The sequence below is a fragment of the Pogoniulus pusillus genome, chromosome 39, assembly GCF_015220805.1.
Source record: "Pogoniulus pusillus isolate bPogPus1 chromosome 39, bPogPus1.pri, whole genome shotgun sequence".
NCBI lineage: Eukaryota > Metazoa > Chordata > Aves > Piciformes > Lybiidae > Pogoniulus > Pogoniulus pusillus.
The window spans coordinates 4292232-4304902 of NC_087302.1; the positions used below are offsets into that span (position 1 = coordinate 4292232).

At 49.6% G+C, this 12671-nt stretch overlaps 1 protein-coding gene across 2 annotated transcripts; it reads right to left on the reverse strand.

Moving 5' to 3' along the window:
• Positions 1-655: 655 nt before the first annotated feature.
• RAB29 (RAB29, member RAS oncogene family) lies at positions 656-12341 on the reverse strand. Of its 2 annotated transcripts, XR_010308824.1 has the most exons (6): positions 12203-12341; positions 9734-9805; positions 8120-8301; positions 5808-5929; positions 1927-4579; positions 656-1570 (listed from the first exon to the last, which is right to left on the reverse strand). XR_010308824.1 is itself a non-coding variant. In XM_064173785.1 (5 exons), the coding sequence occupies exons 1-5, from the start codon at positions 12324-12326 to the stop codon at positions 4462-4464; spliced, it is 618 nt and encodes a 205-aa protein (XP_064029855.1). In that variant the 5' UTR covers positions 12327-12341; the 3' UTR covers positions 656-4461. The 2 variants fall into 2 exon arrangements, 1 of the variants encoding a protein (XP_064029855.1); XM_064173785.1 differs by having other exon boundaries at positions 656-4579.
• Between the last annotated feature and the right edge of the window lie 330 nt (positions 12342-12671).

Here is a 12671-nt window from a genome sequence, read left to right on the forward strand (position 1 = left end):
TATTCAAGATGAGGTCTCAGCAGGGCAGAGCAGAGGGGGAGGAGAACCTCCCTTGATCTGCTGGACACTATTCCTAATACACCCCAGGACCCCATTGGCCTTCTTGGCCACAAGGACACATGGCTGTGCCATGGGCAACTTGTTAGCCACCAGGACCCCTCAGGTCCCTCTCCACAGGACTGTTTTCACTCCTGATTGAGACAGCAGCAAAGCATCAAACTAAACATGAGGCTTTTCTGATGGATAGTTGAAAGATTCAAGCTTTTATCACTGCATGAAGAAGACTTAACTCGTTTCAAAGTGTTTCTTAGAACCTGCTTTAACTTAAAGTTGGTCCTTCCCTTCCAGTTGTTTTAAACCCAAGCCAGCTCAAGCTGGGCACAATCATCCCTCACACAACCTTTCCTTCCACGCTGCCCATGCCAGCAAAAAAGCAGGTTAGGTTCAGAGATTCAGAGAACAGTTTGGGTTGAAAAGGAGCTGAAAGCTTATCCAGTTCCAACCTTCCTGCCATGGGCAGGGACACCTCTCCCAGTCCAGGTTGCTCAAGGACTCATCCAGCCTGGTCCTGAACACCTCCAGGGAGGTTGTGGAGCACAGAAGCACCCAATGTGATCAAAGATCTGTGCTTCTGTGCTCCACACCCTCCCTGGACAACCTGTGCCAGTGTCTTCCCACCCTCACTGTAAAGAATTTCTTCCTCATCTCCAGCCTAAATCTCCTCTTTTCCAGTTCAGTTTTACAGGACTGAACCAAAAGAGTTTTGGTTGAGTTTCTTCTTCTGCTATGGTTTGGATTTGGTTTTCCTTTTTGAAGCGCCTTGTGTGCCGCACAGCGAGCCCTGAGAAAAGACACACAGACACCTGCACAGCAAAACTGCTTTCCTGTCTGCTTGGGGTTCTTTTTATACCCATCTCAAGCAAACGACTGTTGCTGTTGTGCAGGCTTGGTTTTGACACTTGCCTGCTGTTGCCTACAAAGATGTTAACAAGCAGCGTGGAAAAATAAACCCTCTGAGGCACACAGCGGTGCCGGAAACCACTGGGCAGAGGAGAAATGATGTGTAACAAATGAAAAACCTTCACACACCTTCCTTTGGCTCTTTGCTTGGTTCTGAGAGGCACTTAGGAAAAAGAGGTTCACACTGAGGGGTTCTGGCAGCAAAGAGTCACTGGAACAGGTTGCCCAGGGAGTTTTTTGGATGCCCTCTCGCTGGAGGTGTTTAAGGCCAGGTTGGATGGGACCTTGAGCAACCATGGGAGGTGACCCTGCCCATGACAGGGAGGGTTGGAACTGAATGATCTTCAAGGGATCATCCAACCCAACCCATTCTATGAATCTCTGAACCTATGAACCTCTCAAACTGACATGCAACAGGTATGAAGGTGCTTTCCTGCAAGGTGCACAGCCTGGCAGCTGGGCCAGAAATAAAACAGGAATTGGACATTTTTACCTTTCAGGACCAAAATGTCACTGACCTGAGCATTTGGTTGGTCCTGGGCAGAGAGTTCCACTGCATGCCTCAGCTTCTCCAGCTGTAAGGACAGCTGGTGCTTGATTGACCTCTTTGCTAGAACATTTTGATAGAGAAATCAATAAATAATAGATGAATCCAAAATGGGTTTGGGGAGAGATCCTTTAAAGGATTAAACTCTTCTCCCCATGGTCCCTAAAGACCTGGAAATGCTTATGGAGTTAAAATACATTTAGATACTGCTTTTCTTGTGCTTTTAACACGTGAGTAGTAAAATTCAACAAGATAGGTCAATTTTGTTCCATCTTTCACCCATTTCTACTGTGACTCCAGCAGTGCAATAAAAAAAGGGCATTTTTAAGTGCCTGTAAGCCCAAATTTAGCAATATTTGCACAGCAGAATCCTATTCCAGGCACTTTAGCTCTCAAACCACTGGGTCCCAGTTTCCTACCTCTTACTCTTTATGCATCAATCCTTTCCAGCTCTTTAGAATGGAAACAATCAGCAATCAGCTCCTGTCCTGACCACCTTCCCCCTCCACAGAGTCTGTAAAGGAAGGGCAGGCAGACAGAGGGAGTGCTCTGCCAAATGAAAGCACTCCTGATTCAACAGAAGTTGGGATAAAACAGTTTACAGTCCTGATTTCAAGTGAAACTACTCCAGAAGGGAAAGACCTTATTGATTCTTCCCCTTTACACTGCTCTGCTGAGACCTCACCTCCAAGCACAAGAAGGACACAGAGCTGCTGGAGCAAGCCCAGAGGCGGCCACAAAGATGATCCAAGGGCTGGAGCACCTCTGCTATGAGGACAGGCTGAGGGAGCTGGAGGTGTCCAGGCTGGAGAGAAGAAGAGTCCAGGGGGACCTCAGAGCTGCCTTCTAATAGCTGAAGTGATCCTCCAGGAAAGCTGCAGAGAGACTTTTCCTGAGGGTGTCTAGAGACAGGCCAAGGGGGAAGGGTTTGAAGCTGAGGCAGAGCAGGGTTAGAGTGGAGTGAGGAAGAAGTTCCTCAGTAGGAGGGTGCTGAGGCTCTGGAATAGGCTGCTCAGAAAGGTTGTGGCTGCCTCCTGCTTGGGGGTGTTCAAGGCCAAGCTGGATGAGGCCTTGAGCAGCTGAGTCTAGTTGAGAGGTGTCCCTGCCTATGGAGGGGAGGTTGGAGTAGATGATCTCTGAGGTCCCTTTCAACCTAAAGCATTCTATGATGATTCTATGAAGATTACTTGTCCAAGCCCTAACTAAAACATGGGCCAGACAATTCTGTAGCTGAACATGCTTAGAGAAGATGCCTACAAGGCTGCAGAAATCCAACCCGTCAGACCAATAACTCTCTTGTGTAGTTTTACTTCTACTTTGTTGTTATTGGTAAGAACTGGTCCCAAAATAGACTACCTGGAGAGATGTTAGGGAAAGTAGGACAGCAAAAGGCAAGTGGGGAGCAATTCTCTTCATCCCCTTTTGTCCTGTGAAGCCTTCTCCTTTGCTTCCCCCTCACTGCACTAAACCCAGCAGGTGGGCTTTCAGAGAGCTGCCTTCCCTGCACCATCCCTGCCACCAAATCCACTCAGTCCCTCTGGAGTAACTGTGGGAAGGCAATTGGTCAGCAACTGCCAATTGAGGTGGGAGGATGCAAGGTGTTCTCCAAGTGAAAAGGACTTCTTGTGGCCACACAAAGGAGTTTACAACCTATTCCTCATTCAGCTCTTGGTGCCCCAATAAAGTGACAGATTGTCCAGCTCTGGGGCCCTCAACACAAGAAGGGCATGAAACAGTTGGAGCAGGTCCAGAGAAGGCCATGAAGATGATCAGAGGGCTGGAGGGGCTGAGGCAGTTGGAGCTGTTCAGCCTTATGAAGAGAAAGCTCCAGAGTGACCTCAGAGCAGCATTTCAGTATCTGAAGGGGACCTAGAGGGAGGCTGGGGAGGGGATGTTCAGAAGGGCCTGTGGGGATGAGGGCACTGGTTTGAGACTGGAGCAGGGAAGATTTAGGTTGGGCATCAGGAGCAAGTTCTGCACAATGAGAGTGGTGAAACACTGGAACAGATTGCCCAGAGATGTGCTTGAGGCTCCATCCCTGGAGACATCCAAGGTTTAATTTCAGTGACCCCTGACCAGCCTGCTCCAGTTGCAGATGGAGCAGGACAAGATGAGCTTTGAGGGTCTCTTGCAACCTGATGCATTCTGTGATTCTGTGCTGGACAGAAGATGAGGGAGAAGGAATGAGCAGAAGGCAACTGGGCAAAAATCAGAGGGCTGTGCTGTTGAGCACCACAGTCTGGACATAAAAGTAAGGACTGAGCTACAGCAGCTCTCAGCTTCTCACTGCTAACTCTGCAGATCTGCTTCCTTGGGACATGCTGCCAATCCACATCTGGCTTCACACCTGAAGGACAGTCAGTAGCAATGATGAGCTGTGTAGGTCTCTCCAGGACATGGAGTCAAAGATGTGTAGATCCAGAGCACGAAGTAAAAGAGTTTTTGCTGCAGTCCCACACTGGGAAGCCACAGGCACAGCATGAGCCACAGGTGTCTGTGGACCTGAAGGACACTTTGGACCTGAAGGACACTTTGGTGCCTTTGTGCAGGGTGGGTGCAGGTGGTGAGGGGGAATAAAAGGTGCAAAACAATGTTAGAGATATTCCTTTGACATCTGTGCCAGAGGATGAAGTGCTCAAACTGTTGAAAAGTAATGAATCCAAGCCATGCACTCGAGCAGGGCCTGTGCTGCAGCACTGCTGGCAGAGCCCCCAGCAGCTACCACACCAGGAGAGTGAGGAACCTTCTCATCCTTTCCACTCCTCACTCCCAAGTCATTGTAGCAATGCTCTGCTGAGAACAAAGAGGCACGAAGCAGAAGACAGTTCATGGTCATGGCAGAAAAAGCCCAACTCAAAACCCAGTGACAACCAGTTCAGGGGGAAGAAAAGTAATGATGATAATAAAAGGAGCTTGGTGCTGGACCCCAAAGGCAGGTGGTGCAGGCAGTGCATCTAACAGCAAGCCCAGCCTGGTGGGGCTGTCTCTTTGATGTTAATATAATCCCCACTCCCAGTGGCAGAGGAGCTTCCATCCCCAGTAGATGAGGACATCATCTTTTCAATCAGGACTCTAGGAGACAAAGACAGGGAAGTTGGTTTAGGCTTTCTTCTGGTTTTGGTTTAAGCCAGTCCTGGGGCCAGGCAGCTTTTCAGCAGTGCAAAATGAAACAGCAGATTCCTTCTAGAAGGACACAAAACTTCAGCACTTCAGGGACTAAGCAATCAGGTTAAGGAAGCTCCTTAACGGCAGCATCACGACAGAAGGGTCTGCAGTAAGCAGGTAGCAAACAGCACCTCCTGCAGCCACCTCGGGTCTAGTTTAGGACTCAAAACCCAGCTTCTAGACACCAGCTGCTCAAGATCAGGTGTGAGTACCCAGTCTAGTACCTTTGAGACAAGGACAAATCCTCCTCCTGCACCACAAAAGGACTTCTGGTGTCTTTGCACATGAAACCCCAACCTGCTGCTAGAGGCCAGCAGATGAAAAAACATCTCTGGTATTGTACAAAGAAATTCTCTTTCCAAAAGCATGTCAGAGCTTAGCCAAGGGGGAAAAAACCCAACCTCTGACTCCTCAGATTTCAGCTTCCCTTCAGGAGCTTTGCCTGGTTATGATTGCTGCTGCCTGTCACTTACTGACAGCATCTCCCCTCACCTCAGAGCTGGCCATATCTGAGAGAGGGAACAAACTCTTAGATGCATCCTGGGCTGCATCAAAAGAGTAGCCATGAGAATCTGCCCCTCTGCTCTGGTGAGACCTCACCTGGAGTGCTGTGGCCAGCTCTGAGCCCCCCAACACAAGAGGGACATTGAATTGCTGGAGCTGGTCCAGAGAAAGGTCACCAAGATGAGCAGAGGGCTGGAGAACCTCCCCCGCAGGGACAGGCTGAGGCAGTTTGGGTTATTCAGCCTGGAGAAGGCTCCAGGGAGACCTGAGAGCTGCATTTCAGTATCTGAAGGGGACCTACAGGGAGGCTGGGCAGGGACTGTTTTCAAGGGTGGGTAGTGATAGGATGAGAGGCAATGGTTTGAAAGTGGAGTGGGGGAGATTTAGTTAAGACACCAGGAGGAAGTTCTCTACAGTGAGAGTGGTGAAACAAAGGAACAGATTGCCCTGAGATGTGGTTGAAGCTCCATCCCTGGAGGCATCCAAGGTCAGATTTCAGTGGGTCCTAACCAGCCTGCTCTAGCTGGGGACATCCCTGCTCTCTGCAAGCGAGCTGGACAAGATGAGCTTTGAGGGTCCCTTCCAACCTGATGCAATCTAAGACTCTGTGTATCAGCAGCCTGGTGCCTACCTCATGGACTCATTAATGTTCTTGTTTTCCTTGACAGATGTCTCCACCCAACCAGAAAAGCCATTTTCTTTGCTGAACCGATCCACTTCTTCTCTTGTCACTGCCCACGGGGAAAGGTCACACTGTAAAGCAAGAACCAGGTCATGTTAAGTTTAGCCTTTTAATTTTTAAGCTGGGAGGGGAACTCTCCCCCCCTCAGCCTGTGTGATGGCAGCAGGCAGCAAGCTCAGCCCCTCACATCCCCCAGTTTGCAACCTGATATAGAGAGTTCTTAGGGCAAGGTTCTTAATGGGATGTTGCAAGCAGCATTTATCTCATCTGAGATGCTGACACACCTCAGCCAAGCATGCAGGGAATGGAGGTTCACCCAGCATGGGACAAGGAAGCTTTGTCACTCATCCCAAATCTGCCCAGCCTCTCGAGAGCAAGGAGCTGAGGTACTGGTGAAGTGTCCCAGATGCAGCCACCCTGATCCCAAAGGGATCTTAAGAAGAAGCAGTGAGAAAGCCTGGCCCATAACAGCTTCTCTCAGTGGGTACAGCCACATAGATGCCCTTGCTGCAGGCAAAACTGCCCTAAGGCAGCTGCCAGGTGAAAGCACATTTGTGAAGAAGAGGAGAAGCTGGAGCAGCTCTGCTATGAGGACAGGCTGAGAGAGTTTGGGCTCTGCAGCCTGGAGAAGAGAAGGCTTGGAGGAGACCTTGGAGTGGCCTTGCAGGATCTGAAGGGAGCCTACAGAAAGAATGGGGACTACTGACAAGGGCTTGTAATGAGATGAGGAGGAGGAATGGGTTTAAAGTGGCAGAAGGGAGATTGAAACTGGATGCTAGGAAGAAGTTGTTTGCAATGAGGGTGGCGAGACACTGACACAGGTTGCCCAGGGAGGTTGTGGAGCACAGAAGCACAGATCTTTGATCACATTGGGTGCTTCTGTGCTCCACAACCTCCCTGGAGGTGTTCAGGACCAGGTTGGATGAGGCCTTGAGCAACCTGTTCTACTGGGAGGTGTCTCTGCCTATGGCAGGGGGTTGGAACTGGCTGAGCTTTGAGCTCCCTTCCAACCTAAACTATTCTATGATTCTATGCTCCTAAACCTCACCACTCTCCTGCCCACCCATCGTGTTTTTGAGTCATCTCCAGATTTAGGCTCTCTCAAACCAGGCAAGTCTCAAACTGTACCTGGAAAGAGCTGCTGAGCCAATGCTGGCACAGGAGGAACACAGAGGTGGTTGCTGAATGAAAGGGAAATAAATGATGAAGAGGCAACAACCAATCTACAGGGTGAAACTTGCTCCTGCAGCCAGGAGACATCCCTCTGGCAGCTGGAGCAGAAAGCAGCAGCAGTGTTCCACACAACCTCCCCTGGTTACTGCAAGTTACAGATCAAAGAAAGAAAGGCAAAGCAAAGCTTTTAAACCCAGGAGCTTCGGAGCTCAAGCTCCAACAGCCCTGCACAAGGGACTGCAGCCAAGGACAGAGCAGCTGTCAAACATCTCCTTTGTGCCAGCTAACAGCTGGGCTTGGCTTGGGGCTCCTCGCTACAAGAGGGACATTGAAGCACTGGAGTGTGTTCAGAGAAGAGCAACCAAGCTGGAGAAGGACCTTGAACACAAGCCCTTTGAGGAGCAGCTGGGGGAAATGAGGCTGTTTAGTCCTCAGAAGGGAGGCTGAGAGGAGACCTCGTTGCCCTCTACAACTCCCTGGAGCTGTAGAGTGCCTTCTGCAACTCCCTCACTTGGAGTGAGGTGGGGGTTGGGCTCTTCTCGAATGCAACAAGTGACAGGACAAGAGGAAGTGGACTCAGGTTGGACCAGCAGAGGTTCAGGCTGGACACTGGGAACAATTTCTTCCCAGAAAGGGTTGCCAAGCACTGGAACAGGCTGCCCAGGGAGGTGGAGGAGTCACCATCCCTGGAGGTATTTGAAAGCCACAGGGATGTGGTGCTGAGGGATGTGGTTTAGTGACGGTGGCTTAGCAGCAGAGGTGGGATCGTGAGCTCTGGGAGAGTGGTTGGGCTTGATGACCTCCAGGGTCTCTTCCAACCTCAACAGTTCTGTGTTCCCTATCTCAAAGGTTTTTTCCAAGCTGAACAATTCTCTGTTTCTGTCATTCTATCCCCACATTCAGTCCTACCTGTGTCTAATTACGGAGCAGAGCCCTTGCTAGACAAAGAAATCAAGAAGTAAAGAAAGGACTAAAGAGGTCACAAGCTCTGGGACAACCCTGGGCAAGGCTTGGGGCTTGCAAGGTCTCTCCATCCACTTTTCCCTTCCACACACCCCACACAGAGAGCCAAGAATGGAGCTGCTCACTTTGTTAGCCAGCAGCAGGCAAGGCACAGGGTTCCCATCTGGCAGCAGCAGCTTGCTGTCTAAATCCTGCTTCCACTTCTGGCTGTTGCTGAAGGTGCTGACATTGGTGACATCAAACATGATGATGCAGGCAGCTGCCTCCCTGTAGTAGAGCCGGGTCATGGAGGTGAAGCGTTCCTGTCCTTCAGGATCAACAGGAAAAACGAAATGACCCCCCCCAGAGGGGCCACTTTCAGAGCTGTTCACACAAAGAACAAGTTCCTCCTGGTACATCCTCGGCACCAACAACGCCCCCTTGACTGGTGAGGAAATAGGGGCATGGAGATGTTGTCCTGCCTGGGGTAGCTCAGCCAGGCAGCAGCAGAACTGGAACAATCTGGGCAGCTCTAAATCTTGACCCAGACACCCAGCAACAGAATCAGAGAGTTGCAGAATTGTTTGAGTTGGAAGAGGCTTCTCAGCTCACTGAGTCCAACCAACAACCCAGCACCACCAGGGCCACTAAACCATGTCCCAAAGGGCCATGGCCACACCTGTCTTGAATACCTCCAGGGATGAGGACCTCACCCCCTCCCTGGGCAGCCTGTTCCAACCCCTGACCACTCTTACAGTGAAAAACTTTATCCTAATCTCCAACCTAAACCTCCTCTGCTTTCTAAATCTTAAAGGCCTTTTGGGGGCTGAAACTGAAATCATGCTCTTGCTGCAATCCTCTTGCTGCAAACTTCTCCTTCCTCTTTTCTGTTTCAGGATTCCAGCCACACAGGTCTGAAGAGCAAGGCCAGAGGAAACCACAACCCTGTTCTCACCCTTCCAGATCCAGAGGTGCCATTTTAGAGGCACTGCAGCACTGGCCTATCCTTGGTCTTCTGCTGTTGGGGAGGCTCAGGAAACACAGTTCCCTGCACATTATGGCAGCTCCTCACTCTGCCCCAGCCCATGAACCACCATCTACTGCAGCATGCCCCACCCCTGACTCAGCCCCACCACCCTGAGGGTACCCAACAGACACCTCTCTGGTGCCAGGGCAAGGAGCAGCAGTTTGAAACTAGAGCAGAGTAGGTTTAGACTGGACATTAGGAAGCAGTTCTTTGCTATGAGGGTGGTGAGACACTGGAACAGGTTACCCAGGGAGGCTGTGGATGCCTCACTCCTGGAAGTGTATAAGACCAGGCTGGATGAGGCCTTGAGCAGCCTGAGCTAGTGGGAGGTGTCCCTGCCCATGGCAGCGGGTTTGGAATTGGATGAACTTTAAGGTCCCTTCCAACCCAAACCACTCCATGATTCTGTGATTCTTGCTGTGGCTGCCCCTGAGGGATCTGCTGGCTCTGCTCTCGCAGCTCACTAAGCAGCCAGATCCCAATCCTGACCCCAGCAGCCACAGCAGTGTGTGGGCAGCGAAGCTGCTCCAGGCAGCAATCAGCATTCCTGGGGGTCCTGCCAGAAAATGAGGTCTTAGCAGAAGACTCAGAGCTGAGAGGTTGTGTCCAGCTGGATGAATGAACCAGGAGAAGGAGGAAAGGGGAAAAAGGAGAAAGGGAGAGGGGAAAGTGAAAGGGAAAAGCTAAGCCACTGAGAGCTTTCTCCTGAGCTTGCTGGTCCCTGGGAACATACCTGCAATGTCCCAGAGCTGAAGCCGCACTGTCTCTGACTCCGACCACTGGACCACCTTCAGAGCAAAATCCACTGCAGAGCCCCCCCCAAAAAGAAAGGAACCCTGGTCAGGACCATTTGCACCATGGGATTTATTCCTCTGCAGCCTCTCACCAGTTCCCAGGCCAACCCAGCAGCTGCTCTCCCAGCCAGGGCAGTTTGTCCTGGACCATCCCCAACACCAGCATGACCAAACGCAGCACGGGAGGGTGGGCGAGAGCTGAGCCCTCTCCTGCACCACAGAAAAGTGCTCAACCCAGGGGTGCCACACACTGCCCACCCTACTGCCTGCAGAGAGGATGCCCCCAGCACACAAAATGCCAGCAGATAAAGCAGGAGTCACAGAGTGATGGAGTTGTTTTGGTTGGAAAAGCCCTCTAAGGTCATCCAGTCCAACCATCAACCCAACACCACCATGCCCACTAAACTGTGTCCCTAGGTGCCATGGCCACACCTTACTTGAACACCTATAGGGATGGGGACTCCACTACCACCTCCCTGGGCAGCCTGTGCCAATCCCTGGCCACTCTTGCAGCAAAAAAAATTGGTCCTGATATCTAACCTAGACCTCCCCTGGCCTAATTTCAGGCCATTGCCTCTCCTTCTATCACCTGACACTACCTGACACAACCTCCTCTCAGGGAGCTGTAGAGAGCAAGGAAGTCTTCCCTCAGCCTCCTGCTCTCCAGACTAAAGGAGATGAGGGAGGATGGAAGGAAGAAGAGGAAGAGACTTTCCCACCAGAGCCTGTGAGCAAGGGGTGCTTAATGATAACGAATGCATTAAGTGCAATAGGAACAAATGAGCTAATAAGAAATGCAATAGTAATAAATGCAGTAATAGCAAATGCATTAAGTGCAATATCAAATGTAATAACAGGAAATGCATGAAGTGCAGTAATAACAAATGCAATAGCAATGAATGCAGTAGCAAATGCATTAAGTGCAATAATAACAACTGGGATAGTAATAAATGCATTAATAGCAAATGCATTAAGTGCAATAATAACAACTGCAATAGCAATAAATGCAGTAATAGCAAATGCATTAAGTGCAATAATAACAACTGCAATAGCAATAAATGCATAATAGCAAATGCATTAAGTGCAATAATAACAAATGCAATAGTAATGAATGCAATAATAACAAATGCATTAAATGTAACAATAATAACTGCATTGGTGAAAAATGCAATAAGAGCAAATGCATTAAGTGCAATAATAACAACTGCAATAGCAATAAATGCATTAAGTGCAATAACAAATGCAATAGCAATAAATGCATAACAGCAAATGCATTAAGTGCAATAATAACAACTGCAGTAGTAATGAATGCAATAAGAGCAAATGCATTAAGTGCAATAATAATAGCTGCATTAGTAATAAATGCAATAAGAGCAAATGAATTAAGTGCAATAATAACATCTGCAATAGTAAGAAATGCATTAAGTGCAATAACAAATGCAATAGCAATAAATGCATAACAGCAAATGCATTAAGTGCAATAATAACAACTGCAATAGTAATGAATGCAATAAGAGCAAATGCATTAAGTGCAATAATAATAACTGCATTAGTGATAAATGTAATAAGAGCAAATGGATTAAGTGCAATAATAACAACTGCAATAGTAATGAATGCAATAAGAGCAAATGCATTACGTGCAATAATAACAACTGCAATAGTAATGAATGCAATAAGAGCAAATGCATTAAGTGCAATAATAATAACTGCATTAGTGATAAATGCAATAAGAGCAAATGCATTAAGTGCAATAACAACAAATGCAGTAGCAATAAATGCATAATAGCAAATGCATTCAGTGCAATAATAACAACTGCAATAGTAATGAATGCAATAAGAGCAAATGCATTCAGTGCAATAATAACAACTGCAATAGCAATGAATGCAATAAGAGCAAATGCATTCAGTGCAATAATAACAACTGCAATAGCAATGAATGCATAATAGCAAATGCATTCAGTGCAATAATAACAACTGCAAAAGCAATGAATGCAACACTAACAAATGCATTCAGTGCAATAAGTGCACGAATAAGTGCAATAATAACAAACGCAGCACTATTAAATGCAACAATAATAAGTGCAATAGTATTAAATGCAATAGCAATAACCTCGATATGAATAAATGCAGCATTCATTAGTCCCAGCGGTATTTGGAGCTGAGCAAGGACCTCGCTGGCTTTCGGAGGAGAAGATAAAGCCCAGCCCAGCCCGGCACGGGCAGTGCTCGGTTTGCAAAGCAGAGCAGGGAACATCCCGGCAGTGCTGCCTCTCCGGACTTCCCGGGATACGGAGAAATCCGGGCTGCCTGGCTCCCTGGGACTCAGAGCAATCCTGGACCCCGAGCTCCCCGGGATGCCTGCACCGCCCCGCTCCCTCCCTGCCTCCCCGCCGCCGAGCTCCGCTCACCTCCCACCGTGGACTTGTAGTGCCGGTTGAAGCTGTCGTTCGCGTACCGCTGCACCAGCGAGGTTTTCCCCACCGTGGCATCTCCTACCACCAGCACTTTGAACATCCGATCGCGCTGCCCCATCCCGGCCCCGGCTCCGGCCCCGGCTCCACCGCGGTCATGTGAGGGTCAGGTGGAGGCAGCGGCGGAACCGCCGCTTGCAGCGAGGCTGCCGGGACCTGTAGTTCGCAGCGGAGGGATCCGCCCCTGCCTGCCCCCTGCCCCCATCCCCGGGCAACCCTCCAGCCTCAGAGCCTGCCCTCAGCGCTCCTGCGTTCAGCCCAATCATCCCCCAAGCCCATTCCCGTGCATCTCTCTATCCTCAGAGCCTGCCCTCTGCATGCCTGTATCCACTCCCATCACCCCCAAACCATCCCCATGCATCTCTCCATCCTCAGAGCCCGCCCTCTGCATGCCTGTATCCAGTCC

What these genes read in the sequence shown, in the direction of transcription:
- RAB29 (XM_064173785.1), bottom strand. Translation starts at nt 12,326, where the DNA reads ATGGGGCAGCGCGATCGGATGTTCAAAGTGCTGGTGGTAGGAGATGCC. An exon ending in CTACAAGTCCACGGTGGGAG is followed by an intron (nt 9,806 to 12,202) that starts GTGAGCGGAGCT and finishes GGGGCTCTGCAG; the next exon opens with TGGATTTTGCTCTGAAGGTG. An exon ending in GCCTGCTGCTGGCTAACAAA is followed by an intron (nt 5,930 to 8,119) that starts GTGAGCAGCTCC and finishes CTTGCTTTACAG; the next exon opens with TGTGACCTTTCCCCGTGGGC.